Below are 21,005 nucleotides of genomic sequence, written 5' to 3' on the forward strand. Positions count from 1 at the left end.
TGGCCAATGAATCCCTGGGTTTCCAAGCAGTAGACAGGGAAAAGATGCCCCGGCCCAAGCCAGTCTCAAAAAAAAAAAAGCTGTATTTACAGAACACAAACATGGACACACTGGTGAAGGTTACAGAAAACAGATCAACAAAAACACAGAGCAAACAAACAACGTATTTATTCACCTAAGACTACTCCAAAGGTTTGTGTTTGTGCTGTAGTATTGAACAGGCAAGATTAGCTGCTTTACAGCCCAAGGACAATTTAGGTATGGTCTGTACTGTACAGTCTACTGGTGACTGCTATGGCTGAACAGGTTGTAAACAAATTACTTGCCTGCTGAGAATGTCTATGCCTCTTCCTGCAGAGAATTCAACCTTTAAACCCCAAGATAGACCTATTTCACACAATACATTGCATTACAACTCAGAGCTCAGTACTTGCAGGTGGACTGGCCTCAGCCCACACTTGTGAAACAACACTCGGTTTGACAACTGGCTCTAGAGGCACAGGAGAGGGGTTAGGCACATCCCTGCTCTAAGGAGACAACATGGACCACACCACTGGAGCTGTGGAATTAGAGTGGCCCTGTTCCTGCATGATAAACTATGCCACTCCCCCAGCCTTTCCAGCAAGCTGCAAGAATCGTAGAATAGTTAGGAAGGGTCTGTGCTTTGTCAAGGACTCCCAAAATGACAGAAGTAGGCAAGTAGGGAAAACTCATTGGAAAAGTGGAACTCACACTCCAGTTGCAATTAGAAATAACTCCTTGAGCCTCTTCAAATCAGCCCCTTCAGCCTGTGACAATGCATTACAGGCACAAAGCAAAGGCAAGATCCAGCCAGCAGGTGAACAGAAAGGTTTTTTGGAAAAAACATGCAAAAGGAGATGAAAGCTCAGCTAGTGAGAGAGGATGCCCTCAGCACCTGCAAACAGTCAAGGGTTTGTGCACTGTTCGACATTTAAACTCCTCTGAGGACACACTTTACACTCAATTAAAACCAATGAAGACAGCATTTTCTAGCTGCCTGCACTAGATGCTTACAAGGTAGGAGCACCCCAAACAAAGGGAGGAGGCACAGGACTAACTGCATTATTGCACCAGCCTGGAATTTCTGAGGTGTAACTACTGAGAGGGCTGGGGGTAGTCCAGAGCTAAAGCAGGCACTGAGAACAGACTGAATAGCTGGAGAACTTCATCTGACACATGCATAATGTAAACCTTCTGAGAAACCAGCTTCCAGTAACACTATCTGCACATCTAAGTTTAAGGCTAGTTCTTGAACTCAGTCTCTCACAGAGCTAGCACTGGCTCACATCACTGCCTTATATCCTGTCACTAACAGAGTTGTGGGATTAGCATTCCATAGCTCACATTTCTTAGATTTCCATAGCCCAGTATTTCCGTGTGCCCAGTTTCCTATGTCCTTGTATTAAAGCAATATGCATTTACCGAAGACTTCTCTCCCCGTATAAAAAAAAAAAAAAACAGTTACCAAATTATTTTTAACCCATATTCTGTACCCAAGGAGGCTAAACTGGGTCAAACTAAGACCTACTGCACCTGGTGCCTTATACAACCAGTGTGCCAGACAAAAGGACACAGTGAGAAAGCTGTGCTTAATGTAAATTGTCATCAGCACATGATACTGCACCATGGCTGCCTCCAGCTGTCTTTATTTTACTTTGCAGTGCATTTTTCATTACATCCTTACTGTGCTTTCAGTGCTTACCTTCCCTCAACAGCTAGCAGAGCTCTGCTAGCAGCTTGGGGGTTTGAACAAGTCTGATTACATATTTGTGTTGTATTAGTGCACAATTCATCATATTAGAAGAAGAAAAATCAAGTTATTGAAAACCTAGTGACAATAACTGTACCAAAACACTTTTGCCACTTACATTTCCAGCTCTTTGCCTTTATCACTACGTAACATTACAGGAATTTACTAAAACTGTTACCAGCAAGTACAGCAGAACATTGGTAAATCACATTTATAAACCTAAATCCCATTCTCTTTTCTTGAGTTTTGTGGATCAGAGCATGTGACAGAGCAAAACATCACAAAATGTTCCCCCGTGCCTCAGAGCTACGTGTATGACACTTCATGGTACAACGCCACAGCGCAGCAGCCAGGCTTCCAGAGGAGATTAAAATAGCAGCAAGTCCTCATTACAATGCATAATAGATCAGAAAGCCACAATTTCAGAGAGCTTATAATATCTGGGACTTTATGAAAGACCAGTTACGATTCTACTCTAATTACTCATATCAAGGGAAAAATAAAACCAGCATTCATTTAAAAAGCCTCAAAAAGCAGAATTCATACAGAATGAAAAGTATTCAAACATTTTTACAGAAGTTTACTATCTTTACTAAATGGCACCAGATTTCAAGTGGTCATGTGCAAGGAAAATCAGTAACATTTCAAATTTTGCCTGAAAGTTATTCTAGAAGCAGAATTCCTATCTTCATACTTGCTGCTAAAAGGAAGAAGTAAATGTGCATTGAGTATCGACGAATCTTTAATCTATATATCTTCTGATTTGATTTGATTCAGTAAGTAGAAAAGATTTCCCATACTCAAGTTATCTACAGATTATGTCTATATATAAAAAAAGGTGTGGATATATACATTTAATACATACACACACGCTCGTACATATATACACAAACTGGTAATAGATTCTTTGCCCTCCACGCTGGTGACCTGCCAAACCCATGCACCACACCAGAACCTGCTTTAAGGCTATACAGTGTATCGATTACAGGACAAGACACAGGCAGTTGCTCTTGGTCTGGGCTATAATTGTTCCACTTATGATATATTGTTACACTTCTAGTTGTGCATAATGAAATTTCAATAACTTAGAATTTATTGTATAAAAACAATTCCAGAAACAGAATTCCCTTATTCAAGGAACATCCCTGCTCCCACCCCCTGACATTATTTTTGCTAACCAATTACAGAAGTCAACCTAAATCATATCAGAAACCGCAAACACACTCTTTTGTCTTAATCTAAACTAACATGCATCAAAACATTCTGCAGTGTAGCATCCTTGGATTTTCTCATCTTCTCAATTGCCCTGTGGAGATCCTGCTGCTGCACAGGCCGGATTTCATCTTCATCATGGCTTTAAAAGAAAGAGAGAAAGAAAAAAAGCAAGATAATGATTTAGGTGCTATATAACAGCTATTCAAACAATGAGAAGTCATCACTGACAATGGCAGCTCTGACATGGATCCAGCATTACACTGAAAACATGCCCCTGTCCAGGCATGTATTACCTCCAAGTATGGGAGACAATTAACTGGAGTTATGTATACGCAAGAGCATTACCAGCATTTAAGCCTGGTAATATAGCACAGTAGTATCACTTGCTGGTTCATGCTACTTCAAGCTTGACACTTCAGGGCAAACACTCTTATTTTCATTGTCCAAATGAATAAAGGTTACTTACTTGGGGTGGGTTTTTTTTTGCTGTATAGTGGCAATCTGTCAAGCAGGAGAGAACCTCCTGCTTTCTGTGAATCATAGCAAAGTTTTTCAAACCTCTCTAAATTTGCAATTCAAACCAGAAAATACAAACTGATAATTGGACAGGAGCATTCATAGCTGCTGCTCAGCTACTGTAACAGACAGAAAAAAGACACATACGTCTCTTCTTCACAGGCAGAATTAACATATTCCCTGACACAGAGGAGTGCTGCATCCCGACACATTTCTTTCAGATCACTTCCTGAGAAGCCATCAGTCTCTTTAGCAACTTCCAGGAGATCTACATGCCTGTCCACCTGTCAAAAAACAGAAGGTCAGAGCATGAAAACTCTAAAGTCATTTACTTTGTTCCAAGGACAGAAAGTCACCTCCAGTCTTGACTTTGAAAGATAAAAGAAAATTATTTTGTTAACTTCTGCTCTGAATCCTCCAAGTAGTTCACTTCACTAAATGAAGCTGATGCTTCATCTCACGAAACTCTGCAGCTGATTAACAAAAACAGAATAGGCTATTGAAAGTGAACCATCATAATGGTATATACTGTTACTGACAAAGCTCCTGTGTAGTTTTGAAAGCCCACTAGATGGCAAAAACTGGATCACAGGAATAATGACCCATTTTCACAAATGCCCACACAAGTTTCCAGTTACCTGCAATGACACTCCTTTTTTTTGGTATAGGGCTCAATCAGACCACGCACACATCTTTGTACCTACAATGAAGACTATCCAATGGGTCTCCTTTCACAGCCCCAGACCATTTTTTACATTATTTGAAAGGCCACAGTTTGTTTTCATAAGCACATCTTTGGACCAGTAACACAACAAGGCTGGAAATAGTTCCTGTCGCATTTACATTTTGTTGCTGCCACCTTTTAGTGCAGAATAAGAACTTCAAAAGCAGCTGCTCACTGTCTCAGCAATTCAGTTGTCTGCTGACCTACTGAACAATTGCTACTTCATACAACCACAAAATGAGGAAACTGGAGGCAAAATAATGTGTCTAACCCCATGCAGAGGATCAGACCAATCTCTTTTAAGCCAAGACCTCATATTTATTCGGTCTGCTTACAGAATCTCCAATAACAGCCTCTTCCAGCACATTTTCCAATGCATCAGTATTTCCTTTTCAAACAATTAAAGCCAAACCGGTCTAGTAAAAGGCCGAAATTATGGGATACCTTCTTCTAAGAGGGAAACTATTCTGTGGTGATAAAGGCAAAGCCCCAGGTATAATCTTTGCTACTTCCAGCTACCCCTTCAACCTCTGCACTCCCCAGGGAGTCTCCTACCTTGGAGATATTCAAGGCCTGCCTGGGACAAGTTCCTGTGTGATGTACTCTAGGTTACCCTGCTCTTGCAGGGGGGTTGGACTAGATGATCTTTTGAGGTCCCTTCCAACCCTTGGGATTCTGCGATAACCCCAGAACATGCTAACATTCACTAAGCACCCTTCCAATTCTCCACCATTCCTCCTGCTTTTCTTAAAGAACAAGGGTTACAGTGATACTGTCCTCTTGGCTCAGATCTTGAGCTTGTACTTGAACCCCAGCTCCCTGACCTAGGACTCAGCATGCAGTGCTTTGGTTTGGGTCTTGAGTGAGACATCTGACTCCCCAGCATGGAAATAAAGGCAAAAGCAATAGCTGGCTTACACCAACGTGCCTCCTACAGACACTATGGCCCAGCTGTCTTGAAGTGCTTTTCTTTAAAGCGTGATCCTGCACACAAATACTTAAGCCAGTAACAGTCAGCTGCAGATCTGCAATGTTTTGCTCAGTGTGGGGCTGAAGGCCATCAAGAATTGAATGGAAAAGCACAGCTGGCTAAGAATAAATTGAAAATGGGCATGTTGTGTAGCAGGCATTAACAAGTGTTTCCCTTTGAGTGAGTAAAAAGAAACAGGACTTGAAGACAGTCAAGGAAAATGGAGGGCATGACTACACCTGTCATGTGAAGGACTGCCAGGAAGTTTGTCATCTTGGCTTAAAATAAGCTGGGCTTGAGAGACCCAATTCTTACTCATATGGGATAACCAATACAGGCTGATGGGTTTTTTTTCCCCCCTCTCCTGAAAAATGTATTTGTGTGGCTGTGATTCACTGCCAGGTGCTTGACATTCCTTGCATTCTTCCAGGTCCATACTCAGGAACCAATTTAGGTTTTTGATGAAGGCCTTAAGGCCAAGGTGCTCAGCTCCCAGGCCCAGCTGCCAAGGCAAAGGAGCCACATAGTCCACTTGTGTGTGAGGGCTGGAAGGCTGCAGATAGTCAGGGAGCCTGTATAAAGGTCTACTATTTGGCATACCTCCTTAATGGTTCTTGAATAGAAATTTGAGTCTGAAATCACCGCCTGCAAGGGACTCTTTAGTTTGTTTGAGATTTTCTGCAAATAGGCCAGCTCTTCCTCCACAACTCCTTTAGCATTTCATAGCAGTTCTGTTCTTCTGTTTTCACATCTATGTTTAGTGTTTTGCACAAAATCCAACCACATTCTAAACCTATACAAACAATCCAAAATGACTACTTGCAAAATAACCTCTCCAGCAGTATCTCAGCCATCTGCAATGATGAGCTGTAATTTTCAGGCTTCTCAAAAAATGTAAGTTGGTTTTACTAACAAATAATATTTATTAGGATATAGCTCAGCCAAGAGATGCTTCGCAACATTAACTTCAAGACAGTTAGTGCTGCAGACTAAATTTAGCAGTAACCTCCAGTAACGCAGGTCCCATATCCTGCCAACAGACACCACCAGATGCGCTCACACCTACCCCTTCCTCTCATCTTGAAATATAGATGGCAACATGAACACCATACAATATTAGTAACAACATCCATAGTAGTTTTTCTCTAAAGGAAATATGAAAGTATGGATCAAAGTGAAAAAAGCAGCACTGTCAAAAATATCAATCCTTCTTTCTTGTCTTCAGCCAATTGACTATACAGAGTTAAAAATATTCAGTATCTCTTCTCCCTTCTCATGACATCTTGAAATTTCTTTCACTGATCAAAGTGATTTCCAAACATGATTCACCTTCAGCATCTTTGAGAGATAAACATACTATCTTGTTATATAACAAGGAAATGGAGACAGAAAAATTTAAGTCTTCTTCCTCAGAGCTGGTTCATCACCACAAAATCCAAGACTGCTTCTCTGACTGAGGCTAATGCTTAAACCAGTAGGCAACCTTACTGCTTTAATTTAACATCACACCTAAAACCAGAAAAGATTCTTAGGTTCTAATCAGAAGTACTCTGGAAGATAACCTCTACCTTACCCCAAAATAGCCAGATACAAAACATAAGAGCTTGCACTCATGACAACGGTAATAAAGCAAATTAACCACTAAAAGAAAGCTACTTACATTTTCATTCTTCAAAATTAACTTCAAGATTGCTTCTCGTTGTTTCAGAGCCTTAAACAAAAGAGACTAACATTACTAGAGTATAAAAATAAATGCGTAACATCTATCTCAATTTTGCACTGTGTGGGCTTTCCACCACAGTTCAATGGCACAAGCCAATCTCTCAAACAGGAGATGCAATACACACTAAGGAAACCTATCTGATGGCAAATCACTCAGCAAAATGAGATCTAAGGTACTCTGACTCCAGGAGCACATGAAACTAAACATTTGAGCACGTACATTTACACTAACTACAGGGAAAGTGAAATGCACTAACATTTAGTCTTACTTTGCCCTAAGTGAAAGCAGCTGTCTCCAAAAGATTTCATATCATCTTTAATGGAAGGCAGAGTCCATTTTCAGGCTGGATGTGAGGAAAAAATTATTTACAATGAGGGTGGTAGAACACTGGCACAGGTTGCCCAGAGAGGTGGTAGCTGTGCCATCCCTGGAAACATTCAAGGCCAGGCTGGATGTGGTTCTGGGCAACCTGATATAGCTGAAGATGTCCCTACCCATTCCAGGGGGTTGGACTGGATGACGTTCAAAGGTCCCTTCCAACCCAAACTGTTCTATGATTCTATGACTCTCTAGACTTAGTGGATGCTTTCAATACTTTGCTAAATCAAAGGAAGAAGACAAACTGTTCCACTTTAAAAAAAACAAACAAAACCAACAGATAATGCTTGGGAAATTTTAAGCAATATAAATCATATACTGTAATGAGGTTATGAGGTTACTGAAAGAAACAGCTAAGTCCTGAGTATATCCTTGTTAGCAACAGGCAGTGAAGAGACAGGGTTTTGTGCCTCCCAAAAACAAACTTGTCTTAAATTCACATTCAGTGTTAAATAGGGGAAAAAACTACACCATAACTACTTTGGCAGCTGAGCAGTTGATACTCTACCTCAAAAAATACTTCTTCTATTTCCCTCTGCCTTGCAGGTAACTTCTTACGAGTAGTTCTGGGCCTTTTCACCTCAAACTTCGTTATAATATCTACAAGGCTTTAGGCTACTCTGCAGTCATACTACTTGTTCACACTTCCAATTCACAGCATATAAATTATATTGCCCCTCAATAAAGCAGTTGTAACCAATCTAAGTTGTATCACAAATTACCATAGACAAGAACAAGAGACAAACAGTAAGCTCATAATATGGCTGTAGTGGGGTATGGAAAATTACATGCCTGTGCCCTACATTATACTTCCTGGTTTAATTCTAATCCTGGGAGAGGGAGCCAAGTCCTGTAGCATCCTGAAGGCACTGTTAACTGCAGATAATTCATCCTGCTGATAACAGTGCTTGACAGAAAGACATGACACAGTACTAAAATATACATTCTTGCCCTTTACTAATTCAAGGAAAACTTGAAGATGAGTAAGGTATATGAAACTCTATGAGCAGCCATCACAGAAAAGTAGTTACAAGACTAGAAATGCTTTGTTTCAGAAAGTATCTGCTCACAAGGAGTGAAAGCCAGTTCAAACAAGACGGGACTGACAACATGATTACTTTCTTGCACAATCAGTAAGAGTTTTACTCCTCCAATTTTGTCTCTTTGTCCAAAAAATGAATAATGAAGGTTATTTCTGTAGCCAGCACAGAATACTGACAAACACAACTGAACTTTTAATAACACTGATACAAAAATGTCTTGTGATATTGCTAAGTGTTGGAAGGCAATTAAAATTCCTTGAAAAGGATGGCAATAGCAGAATTGACAGTAAGGGTAACCGTGTGATGGCTGGCCTAACTGATAGCTTACTTAATCACTACCTATTTGGCATAAATCATAAGCACAATTAAACCAGTTTTCCAGATTGTCTGACTGGAAAGGCTTCCATGGAATGAAGACTTTTATATGCAGAATTTGTTTCCTCTTCTCTTCTTCAGAACTAAATATTGTATATCCAGGAGGTATAAACAGGAGTCAACATGTATCTCCTCCTTCTTGACACTATCCAGCCTGAGTGCCACTCACCCCATAGACAAGTGTGTGCAGCCACTTCTGTTCTTTTCAAATTAAAACTAAGCTTTTTCCTAAGTGCAGTGCCTAAGCCACTCCATTCTTACACATGAAGAAAATGGGTGGGAAGCTCGCAAAAATACATGGCATTGCTTCAGATAAAAACCCTAAATAATCAAGATTTCTGTGAGAAACTTCACCTTAAAAAGTCAACTTATAGATATGCTTCTAAAAAACTAAAACCAGATGAATACAGTATTTCTTCAAAAGAAAAAAAAAACCCAACTAACCAAAAGTGAACAAAACCAACCCCAAAAGCCCAACAACAAAAAAATACCAAACAAAAAACACCAAGGAAAGAAACAAAACCCACCACCACCAAGATAACACAACAACAAAACCCAGGACACCTTCCTGTAGCTCAGGCACTAGGCACACTGCTCAGGCAAATCTGGCATGACTTACAGGTTGGTTGATGTGAAACCGGGTCGGCATTCTTCTCATGATTGCAGAGTCAAGATCCTGAGGACGGTTGGTGGCTCCCATCACTATTACCTGTACACACCAACAGGAAAAAACTAGTCAGCCTGAAACCAGCTTTTGAAAACACTGCCGTACTGGAGTTTCAAAACCAAATGTGTGACTCTTCCACACTTTATCAAGCACATCAACATTTAAAGAAGTTACATAAGGCTTCTTGGTACAGATTTCAGCAACTGGATTAAACAGTCAGCTTGAGAGAGCGTTGGTACCATGGAGTATTATCTGGTGGAGATTTTTACATTAATTTGAATCCTTCCGAGACCAATTTGAAAGTTCAAACTCTAAGCAATAACCCAAAACATCTGCTTGTAAGTCTTGGCAATGACTCTAGTTCCTGTGGGTCTGGAAGGAACTTGAAAGGAGATGCTCTGATAAGCTTTAAAAAATGTGGCATATTTGTGCTGTGCTGAAAAAAGAGAGGCAATTAGTTCACCAGGACAACCAACCAGGCAGCTTTCACATGCACTAAAATGTTGTTTCTTTCTTTTTAAAGCATTGGGAAGAAAAACAAAAAAGGCCACAGAAGTCAGTAAGAACCTATATGCACTGACGTACGGTAACAGCAGCATATTAGATATGTACGAGCTAAGGTCAACACAAGGAAAGTATTTATTTAATTTGACTGCATTCCAGTTATTAGTTTAAGAACAAATTTACTTCCTATTCACATCAGCCTTGTTTTCTCATTTGCTATTCTAAGTTATGTACATTGTAAATACACTGTTACAAAAGTGAAAAATGTCAGGGAAATTAATCTCCTATCAGTACAGTTTCCTGACGTGCCTCTCTCTTTTCTCTAGGGTCACGGTTTGGCAGACAGCCCTGGCAGCTCCAGCAGCTCCTGGCCAAGGTGGGTGGTGTGTCCCGGAGCAGAGTCACCCTGCCACCTAGAGGCTTAATTATACAGTGGCAAATTGCTACACACAGAGAAAGCCAAAAGGCATGATTTTTGCCGGGGCTCCAGAAGTCTGAATCTTCTAGAAAGTATTACACATGCAAGCACTTTGGGCTTGCCAGCATGTGAAACACAAGCTCAGCTAACGGCTGAGCTGCCTCTTGCAAAGGTCTCACTGTATGAAGTACCTATGCTGTGCTCCCCTGGGGTCTGCATCAAGACCCAAAGTGTTGTGTCTTCTGTGCTAGCAGAGCTGAACAGCCTTCCCCAAACCAGCTTTGTATGCAGCTTCTGCAGATGTCAAATGCAGCTGTACAGACTGTCCCTTCAAGTAGCATAGCTCTGTTTTCCAGGCACTGTGCCCCAAGTTTCCGTCAGACTGGAGACTGTATCCTTATAAGACCATAACACCATGTTTCAGTTTTTAAAGAGTGGCTACAAACAAGATGAAGACTCCTTTTACAAGGAGTCACATGGCAAAGACAAGGGGTAAGGGGTACAGGTTGCTCCTGAGGAGATTCCAACTGGACACAAGGAAAATTTTTTCCAGTGAGAACAACCAGCCACTGGAATTATTTCTCCATGGAAGTGGTGGACTCCTCAATGTTTGACACTTTGAAAATTCAGCGGGACAGGGTGCTGGGCCATCTCGTCTAGATAGAAAAGGTTAAACTGGATGATCCTTGAGGTCCCTCCCAACCTAGTATTTTATGATTCTATAATATCTTAGGCAGGTTTAGCCCAAAGCTGAACACACTTTTCAGGTGAAATCAATGGAGGAACAAGTAACATTCATGACAACATGTTCTCAGTATACTGAGGGAAAAGATAATACAAACACTGAAAGAAATGTGTGCTAGCCAGATCATGTTAACTCCCAGTTAAGCGTTCATACCATTGGTTTTTTAATACTAGTAAGTAAATACTTAATTTGAAAACTCCCTAGCATATACATTCACTGTGTTCTAATCAGTTTTTCAAAATGCCAACTCAAAAGAATCTTTAGTACAACCTTTAGAGAGAAGGAAAAGCAGATTTCACAGAGAACTAATGGATGTCAGAACCCATGCACCAAAAAACACAGATTACAAGGGCTGAAAATTTCAAAACTGAAGAATGAATATCCTTTCTAAAGGCCTTAGAAAGACTGCTCCAGGTGACAGTTCAGAAACGTAGCAAGCAAGTTTTCATCTATGCAACATTTAAGTAATTTATTTCATAAATGCTTTTGTTTGTTTGTTTTATCAATAACAACAGCTTTTGTATTTTGTTTTCCTTTCCAAAACACAGTATTTCTGTCCAGATCACGGCAGGAAGCATACAGGTATAACAAGATGGAAGCATGGCTCCATTTAACAGAATTTGTCTTTTGATAAGCCCAACTTCTTTACTCTTTCAGGTTACCTTCAGAGCCTAGTGCCTGTCTAATGCTTTAAATGGTTTGTTTTTGGAAACAAACCAACCAACCTGCAACTCAGATGAATACTCATATCTTTCAATACCTTTCCTGAAATCAAAGGTTAACTTCACCTGAAGAAAATATTGTTGACAAAATGTTTTTCATAACAGTTTAAAGTTTTAGCAGTTCCCAATCTGGCAGCTCAAACTATACAGCTTTTATATTATTGAGACTTAAGACACTTTCAAAAATAATGCCTCATAAATAAAAAAAAAAACAAAACACTACAAAACCAGTCTTCTAAATTAAAAAAAATATCTCGTAGTATAACTCACCTCATTCCCATAATATACTGGTAATCACTATCAGGTAAAGAAACTCTTTTGGCAATTATTACTACATGCAATCTGCTACTCTTCCCAAATGGTTCAATGCGCAATGTCCGAGAGGGAAGAATCTTACTACTTTTCTCATTATCCTTTGTACTTACTTGGCAGTTATAATCTGTGTCCAGTCCATCCCACAGACTCATGAACTGAGCTTTCATCATAGCTGTAGCTTCATGGTCAGAACTCGATCGACTTCGCAAGAAGGAATCTGTATTAAATGATTCAGTAAAACTGTTTATTTTCAATCCTGCCATAGAAACTGCTTTTTCAATCTTACTGCAGGATTTTCAATCCTGCCACAGAAACTGTTCAATTTCTCGTGCAGACTTGTGCTATTCTCCATCTTGTAAATATTTTTAATAAACATTGTCAACAAATGACAAATACTTCTTACAATAAAGAATAGGAAAGCAGAATTTCACCCCATTTTTAAGCACATCTTTAAATTACATTACATGATTATGTACCTATCTATCATATGAGATTGTCCCAAATCTTTTTTTCCAAATTTTCACTTTCCTTAATTCATGAAAGTGTAACTCCCACATTCATGCAGAGATGGAAGCAGAGTCTGGCAAGCTAGAAGACACCAAAGCATGGGAGAACAGCATGCTGCAGGACTGATGTCAGGCAGGCTACATGCTTTGTTATGCAGAGCTTTAATTCTGCTAATAGGTGCCTAAATAATTCCCAACAGCTAGAAAAACACCAAGTTTTCCACACCTATACAAAAATATAAATAAAGCATCTTAAGTACATACCCCTTTCATAAACCTGAACTATGGAAAGGGTAAAAAGGCTCTGTTTCTGCAAACTGTACAACTTGTTCAAAGAAGCAACAGTGCAACCAAACAAGCAGTTTTAACTAAGTTCACATGGACTTAAAACACTCATGTGACAGGTCCAGATGCACTGAATGTCTTCCTAGCTGAACTTCTCCTCCTACTTCTTCAGCCTTACTACACTATTATTCCTGAGCTCTGCTAAATCTGTATCTTATTTTCCATTATGTGTCCTCATGGCAGAAGCACTGAAGTGTATTTGGTGACACGATTCCTGAATAAGTAGTTTCCTTGACAAAAGAAAAGCTTTCCTCACCAGCCACCTTAGCCCAACCAAAAATAAGCAGCAACTTGTTCTACTTGCAATTTTCCTCCACTAAGAAGAAGAAATATGTTGGTTTTCCCTCATTTGCCACCATTACTTTACAATACCTTTTATATTATTAAACCTTGTTGCATTATCACTCTTTAAGGAAAAGATGGCCATAGATCAACATGCCCAACAACCTGAACCTGCAGTTTAATGTCAACTCTGCTGTAGTGACTTACAGGAAAAAAAAAAAAGATTTTTACCTATTTCGTCAATAAAAATGATGGATGGCTGGAGCTTTATAGCAAGGGAGAAGACAGCAGCAGCCAGCTTTTGAGACTCTCCATACCATTTGTCTGTCAGTGTTGAAGGCTGGAGATTAATAAAGCGACAACCTGCTTCTTTTGCTGTAGCTTTGGCGATGAGAGTTTTGCCACAACCAGGAGGGCCATAGAGAAGTACTCCTGAAAAAGCAACAGTATTAATGCTCTCTGGTTGCCGTACAGAAAACATGCTTTGGTATGACAGATCTGATAGTGTCCAGGCTTGTATTTTACCCAAGTGTTAAAAGATAAGAAACCAAGTTATGCAGTGTTCCATCAAATACAGTTATTTAAAGACATTCTTATTATAAAATTAGAGTTAAGAATATCTAAAAACAGATATGGTGAAACTGAAGGGAGTTACCTATCTGAAAGATGACAGTTTTATTACTGTGACTGTAAAGGTTATAGTGACAGCCATTGCTTATAGCCAGCTTCAGCCTGGCTAATAAAACTTAGCACAGAGCAGGGAGGGGAGAAAAACATTACCCTCAATTAAATGACATGTCATACTTTTTAAACTTGTCATAGTGAAAGAATCCCCAGTAGTGTTTTTCTAACATAGCTGTAAAGAAAACAATATAAAGAAAAAATTAAGTCTAACAGGCCTGAAACACAGAGAATTACTAGGGTTTTTTTTTTTCTGTTTATGTGACTGATGACCACAGATTACTCTCAAGCAATGACTTCCCATTAAGGCACAGCGCAAGCCACTGAGAAAACTAGGGAGCTTGCCCTGTACGGAAAGTCTGCTTTAAAAAGATAAATTAAAAATATTTTTTTCCCTTCAGCTTATTAGATCATGACATGAAAGTAATTTTCCAGACAGTTTCAATTTGTGACATAAGCAGAAATTAGCCTGGAAAAACTAAATCAGTTATAAAACTGCTTCATTTTCCATCACTTAGGACATAAAACTGTGATGGTCTTAGATACAGGCAGTAATTAATAGTTTTCAGAGAATTTTCAGAAGACAGTATTCCAGGCATTAGAGCAGTAAATACAAACTTTGCCATTCTGTCCAACATTTCAGGTTCAAATTCTGCTTGTTTGCAGTCATATAGAGCAAGTATGGCTGTAAGCATTCCAGCAGAGTGAATCCAACTTTTAGTTTACTGTTGGAAAGTTAATTTGTCACCCACCAGTTTCCTTACTGCCTCAATACTGTGCAACTCAATTCCAAAGAAAAATTAAGGCATATCCAGAATAAAAATGGGATCGCTTGTCTTTTTGAATGACTGGAATTTTACGGCCAGAAGAGAGAGCTGTCTGCAAGATTAACTTATAGTGATGTCTAATGTTTGTGACTTAGGACTTTATGACACCACAGAAATATTAACCAACTGTACAGTTGTACAGAGTTATAGCTCACCTCCAAAAGGACAAGATGGGGTATAATCATAGAATCATAGAATAGTTAGGGTTGGAAAGGACCTTAAGATCATCAAGTTCCAACCCCCCTGCCATGGGCAGGGACACCTTACACTAAACCATATCACCTCAGGCTTCATCCAGCCTGGTCTTGAACACTGCCACAGATGGAACATTTGCTACCTCCCTGGGCAACCCATTCCAGTACCTCACCACCCTAACAGTAAAGAATTTCTTCCTTATATCCAGTCAAAACCTCTGCTGTTTAAGTTTCAACCCGTTACCCCTTGTCCTATCACTACAGTTCCTAATGAATAGTCCCTCTCCAGCATCCTTGTAGGCCCCCTTCAGATACTAGAAGGCTGCTATGAGGTCTCCATGCAGCCTTCTCTTCTCCAGGCTGAACAGCCCCAACTTTCTCAGCCTGTCTTCATATGGGAGGAGATCTAGTCCCCTGATCATCCTCGTGGTCCTCCTCTGGACTTGTTCCAACAGTTCCACATCTTTTTTATGTTGAGGACACCAGAACTGCACACAATACTCCAGGTGAGGTCTCACGAGAGCAGAGTAGAGGGGCAGGATCACCTCCTTTGACCTGCTGGTCACGCTTCTTTTGATGCAGCCCAGGATATGGTTGGTTTCTGGGCTGTGAGCACACACTGAAGCCGGCTCATGTTCATTTTCTCATTGACCAACACCCCCAAGTCCTTCTCTGCAGGACTGCTCTGAATTTCCTTTTTGTCCAACCTGTAGCTGTGCCTGGGATTGCCCCAACCCAGGTGTAGGACCTTGCACTTGCCATGGTTAAACTTCATGAGGTTGGCATCAGCCCACCCCACAAGCATGTCAAGGTCCCTCTGAATGGCATTCCTTCCCTCCAGTGTATTAACGGAACCACACAGCTTGGTGTCATTGACAAACTTGCTGAGGGCACACTCAATCCCATTGTCCATGTCAGAAAGATATCAACAATTTAGGCAGTCAAAAATGTAGGCTACATAGATTAGTGCACCAAAATGAAACATCAAAAACTGAAAAGCAATCATCCCTTCATTATTAAAATGAAACTTACACACTAGAACTTGATTTCATGGCAAGGGAAGGGGAAGAACCTGCATGTTTTCCCTTGGCATCAGTCATAATGGTTGCACTTCGGACTGACAAGCCACTTCCTCCCACTTTTCTTGATTATTGTAACCCTTTCACCTTTTTTTTTTTTTAAACACCAACATACAGATCCATAGCATTTCTTTCCTACCTTTTGGTGGCTGTAAGAGCCTGGAATTCTCAAACAAATATTTCTTCTTGATGGGCAAAATGACAGTGTCTTTCAAATCCGTAATAACATCATCTAAGCCAGCAATGTCACTCCAGGTTACCTAATACAGAAAAATAGTATTAGAAATGATCATCATAGTCTCTGCCAGCAAAAAAAAACCCCACAAGCTTAAAAGTAGTACCAGGCCTCAAAAACAAAAAAGACAAGTGATTAAAAAACCCTCTGTTCTTAATGATGCAATTTTAGTTTTAAATTACATAAATTTACTGTGCATTTCCAAAAATACATATGTGACAAATCATGTAATCCAAAGTCAGAATCAGTATCTTCACTGTCTGAAGTGCGTTCAGCAGCGTAACAATGAAAACAATTTCTTACATGCATGCTAAGTGGGTCTACGAGATGTGCAGCAATACTCATTTCGTATTCACTAAGCTTGACATTTTTCACTCCAATCTGCTTCATTAGTTTTTCAGCCTGGGGGAAATAAAACACCAAGAAAGACAGAGAAAGAGCTTGAGCTGCTATTTAGAGTCTGAAAACCTTTTCTAGAAGTCACATCTAAAAAGAGGTTAAATCTTTCAAAGCAGAAGGTTCTGCTATTTTCTAATACCTTGTTGTCACTTGAGTAAAACTAAGTCATAAGTCTCAGTTCTCATCAAACAAATGTCACATCAGCCCTCCCACTTCCAAGCCTGAAAAGCAACTAAAATAAACATTAAGACATGGAGTCTGCTGTTCAGAACACAGGTAACCTTAGTACAAAATAATTTCCATAATCTCTTACTCCAGGAGTTTCCAAAGCTGACCAAGACATGTTACACTTAAAAAAATCCCCTTAGCCTTTACAAACTTTGCAAGGGACTCAGAAGAAAAGCTTGAAACTTCTTATTAAATAGAACTCTAGAGTTCTTTCACATGTGTATTTTCATTCATAACTCTGCAAATAACACACACACATTTTAAAGGAAGATATACTTGTGTTATTATAAAAAGCATGCCCCCCAACCTCCACGGTATTGTATCAGGGAGAAATTAGGAGGGTTTTAAATAAAAAGAAAATTCAGAGAAGCCAGTATTTTTTTAGTATGTCTTCAATGATTTCTTTTTCCCAGTTTTAAAGGAAAACTCATTTTTTGTGTCAACATGCTTTCACAATTCAGTTTCTCTTTACACTCTAATTTGCGGTTAAGTCTGACATGCTTTTGAGATATTGCAACTTCTTATATAATAGCTGGCAATAGCACAGATTGTGAAGTAGGCCTAATTTTTTAACCCATGTTTTCATTAAATACAAAAAATCCACCCCAAATAGAATTAGGTTGCTCAAAACTGCAGCTTGAATCTACAAAATTTGTGTCAGCCAGAAAACAAAAAGCAGTTGCCACATTTCCTTCAATACTTTCCAAAGGAAACATTCAACTTTTGGTTCTGCACCTAAATCTTTTTCCAGAACATTAACCCCCATGAATCATTCTAGCTCAATGTAAGAAATTAGACTTTTCACTTCTTCCCTTTCAGGGCACTTTGACTGCTACTGGAGGTGGGGGCAGAACAGAGGGAGAAGGATAAAGTGTAAGCTATTCTTAAAAAGGCATTTGGATAGCAGTGTTTCACTTTGTCATGAGTAACTACAGTCCTTGCCTTTGCCATTAAGTTACCAAAAAGCAGTAGAGAACCAAGTTATTTCTGCTCAAGGTTTTAAAAAGCAACCAAAAGACTGATGAGAGCATTATTTAACTCAACTCTGCTTAGCAAAGTTGTCAGAAGCAGAAACAACTCTGTGAACACACACTTGCAGATAATTAGAGACACCATCATACTCCAGTTCAATGGTTTTTCCACCATCCCAAGTTAGAAAATTTGTCATGAAATGTAAGTACTGAAAACACTACAGCCTAGATGCTGAGGTTTACTAAGATAATTCTAGGCTTTGATTATTCCACATGATTTTGTCAATTATTTTGCTAGTTATTTCAAACCCCGTTTGCACATTTCTCTGTATGAATGGTAATGAACAAGACAACATTTCACAGAAATATTTATGAATAAAATCCTACCTGTTTCTGAGCTTCTACTTTTTGCTTTCTGGTTGGATCAATGGCGTCAACCATCCACTTAATGGTAAAATATGTTACAGCACCAAAAATGGTTAAACGAAAAATTAATCCAACCACTTCATTCCGGCTCAGGGGACGTGAAAATGCTTCAGCATGGACCATCTTGCTTCTCAACACTAAGTGTAAAAAAAGTGCAGGGAGGGACGGAAAGAAAGAAAATTAAAGCTAAACACCATTCTATAAAAACTTTCCCACACACACACAGTGGGCATAGTTACAATGAAGTAACTCAACAGTAGCACCAACCCAACATACAAAACTGCATAAGACTAAAGCACAGAGTGCTGAGTATAATGATGGTTTCATTTCCAGTTTCTGTAAGCAGGGAAGAATTCAGAAGGAACAATGTGAGGCCTTACTTCTGGACTGACTATATGCAAAAAGGTTCTTTTTATACTCTTCCTTCATCAAGAAATCTGCTTTCCTTTCAGCTTTACAAAACTCTGATAAACTAATAAAGATTATATCAGTGCCAAGTTTACATTCCCATTAAGACTGACATTTTGTGACTGTTATTGACCCAAGAATGCTAAGTCATGGAGACAAAGATAACTGCATTAAGTTTAAAGGAAAGGCATCCAATGGCCAGATTAAGAAGCGATCAACGACTTGTATTTAAATAAAATGAGGTTAAGAGCTGAAGTCTGCTGCCCCTAGCAGAATATATTTTGAGTTATTAATATCCCTGGAAAACTGAAAATGTTGGATGTGGCACACAGCTACCAAGGAAAAAGGCTGGCTACTGTAAGAGACAAACCCACAAAGTACAGCACCTTCAAGTTACGGAAGCGTGCTGTAGAGAGGAAAAAACCTCTTCCTAAAACACTGAACAATTGCTTATAAAACTGAGGTTCTCTTTCCTCAATCCACTCTCTCCTCAACTGGTGGGGTTTCCACTTGAGAATCCCCAAAGCTCCCCTTGTTCACCGCCCTATTTTTCTACTGCAAGGGCAAAATCAGTGGCAACTCCTCTGGCAGCTTCTATTGCTCCTTGGCTGGTCTCCAAACTAAGCTGTCAGCCAAGGAAAAGCTAGACTACCTACAGCCAAGATATCCTTGAATTCCCCTCACTTGGCTAGCAGTTGTTTTATGTCAACCCTGTCTGTATTCAACTCAAGGCAATGCCATACCGTAGATTCAGTTTACAAGGCCTGGGCAGGCAGGAGAAGCATTGCAACACAAAGACCAAAATATTGCAGTGCAGATCACTAAGAAACGGTTTAATTTTTTTACACTATTCATTCTCTATTAGCAGACTGAAAAAAATCAAGACTGTTGCTGTGCATACCTGCTTGGAAATCAAGTAAAATTTCCCTGCTTAGGCATCTAAGCAAGCAATACTGAACTAGCATATTCTGCATATTCTCTTAAATCTGCTTTATTAAAATAAAAGGGCTATATGTATTCGGTAAACAAGAAAAAAAATCCGAAAGAGCCCCCAAGCCCAAAGATAAAACAACCCACTTCTTATGCAATCCTTGCCCTGAATACGCCTTGTAAGAGAAAGCTTTAACAGAAGGGAAATTTTGGCATAAAGTTCTGCTTATCCCGCATGAATTTCAGCATTTACTTTCTAGACAAATTGCTGGGATAACGAGGACAGTTAATTGCACAGCAAGCTCTAGGTCCGTAAGGCTGCCACTGCCGCTTCCTTTAGCTCACTGTCTGCATGCCAACGCTTCAAATACAAAAAAGAAAGCAAAAGGGGAAGCGCTGCTGGTTTCTGTTCTGCTCCCACCACACGGCGAGGGGAAAACTTCAGTCGCTGGTAGGAAACCCTTGCCCCTCGCCAGGCCCTCAGGCGAGAGCGACCGCTTCCCTTTGCAGGGCTCGGCTTTACCCCACGCAGCACACCGACCGGCGGGGGAGCTCAGAACAGGGGCCGGTTCCCGGCCAGGCCGCCAAGACCGACCGCCTCACGGCCGGGGCCGAAGCCGACAGGACAGAAGGGGGAGCGCTCCCCACCTGGCCTCCCGGCCCGGCCGGTGGGCCTGAGCGAGGGCAGAAGCAGGCCTCGAGGGGTCCCAAGCCCTGCCGAGGACGCGGTGGCGACCGTCCGGGGCCTTGCCATGCGGCGTGGCGCGGCGAAGGCGGCACCGGTGAGAGCCGGGCCGGACCTGCCGCCTGTGACCTTCCCATCGCCCGACAGGTGCCGGCACGGCAGCGGGAAGCGGTGCCGGGTCTTTCTGCCGCTGGGTCACTCACCGCTCGGGCTGGCCTCTCTGACACCCAGCCAGCGGGTCGTGGCGCGGCGGCACCAGCACAGGCGGACGAAGACGGCGGCGGTAGCAGCGCGGGGCCTGCCTCAGCGGCGGCGCGTCCCTCACTTCCCCCCTCCGACCGACTCCCGCCGCCCCGCACGAAGGTTCCGCCCGCCGACAAAGCCCAGCCCAGCACGGCCGGGCCTTGCCCAGCTTAGTTCAGCCTAGCCCTTGGCCCCCGGCTCTCCTGGCAGCTCCCTGCCGGCAAAGGGCCTGGCCCTGCACGGTGTCAAGCATGCCCTGTCACCTGCCTCGTCATAAACGCTCTCTGTCCCCTCTCAGAAGTGGCGACATAGAATAATAACTAAAGTTTGGAAAATGCACTACTTGGCAGATTTGGGATGCTACGGGGTCTGCCAGAATGAGATAATCAAAATGTAAGAATTAATCGTATTTCACCACACTAAGAGATATGAGGGAACAGTTTCCCTATTTCAACTTGTAATGAAAACAGTAATTTCACT

General features: G+C 40.9%; 1 protein-coding gene across 1 annotated transcript; it reads right to left on the bottom strand.

Moving 5' to 3' along the window:
- Positions 1 to 145: 145 nt before the first annotated feature.
- ATAD1 (ATPase family AAA domain containing 1) lies at positions 146 to 20,613 on the bottom strand. Its single transcript, XM_005153716.4, has 10 exons — positions 20,486 to 20,613; positions 18,221 to 18,396; positions 16,539 to 16,637; positions 16,140 to 16,260; positions 13,451 to 13,651; positions 12,197 to 12,303; positions 9,335 to 9,424; positions 6,857 to 6,907; positions 3,650 to 3,786; positions 146 to 3,125 (listed from the first exon to the last, which is right to left on the bottom strand). The coding sequence occupies exons 2-10, from the start codon at positions 18,380 to 18,382 to the stop codon at positions 3,005 to 3,007; spliced, it is 1,089 nt and encodes a 362-aa protein (XP_005153773.1). The 5' UTR covers positions 18,383 to 18,396; positions 20,486 to 20,613; the 3' UTR covers positions 146 to 3,004.
- Positions 20,614 to 21,005: the final 392 nt, after the last annotated feature.

The sequence above is a fragment of the Melopsittacus undulatus genome, chromosome 4, assembly GCF_012275295.1.
Source record: "Melopsittacus undulatus isolate bMelUnd1 chromosome 4, bMelUnd1.mat.Z, whole genome shotgun sequence".
In the NCBI taxonomy this organism is placed as follows: Eukaryota; Metazoa; Chordata; class Aves; order Psittaciformes; family Psittaculidae; genus Melopsittacus; species Melopsittacus undulatus.

What these genes read in the sequence shown, in the direction of transcription:
- ATAD1 (XM_005153716.4), bottom strand. Translation starts at nt 18,382, where the DNA reads ATGGTCCATGCTGAAGCATTTTCACGTCCCCTGAGCCGGAATGAAGTG. An exon ending in TAGACCCACTTAGCATGCAT is followed by an intron (nt 16,261 to 16,538) that starts GTAAGAAATTGT and finishes TTTCTGTATTAG; the next exon opens with GTAACCTGGAGTGACATTGC. An exon ending in CATTTTTATTGACGAAATAG is followed by an intron (nt 12,304 to 13,450) that starts GTAAAAATCTTT and finishes CATTTAATACAG; the next exon opens with ATTCCTTCTTGCGAAGTCGA.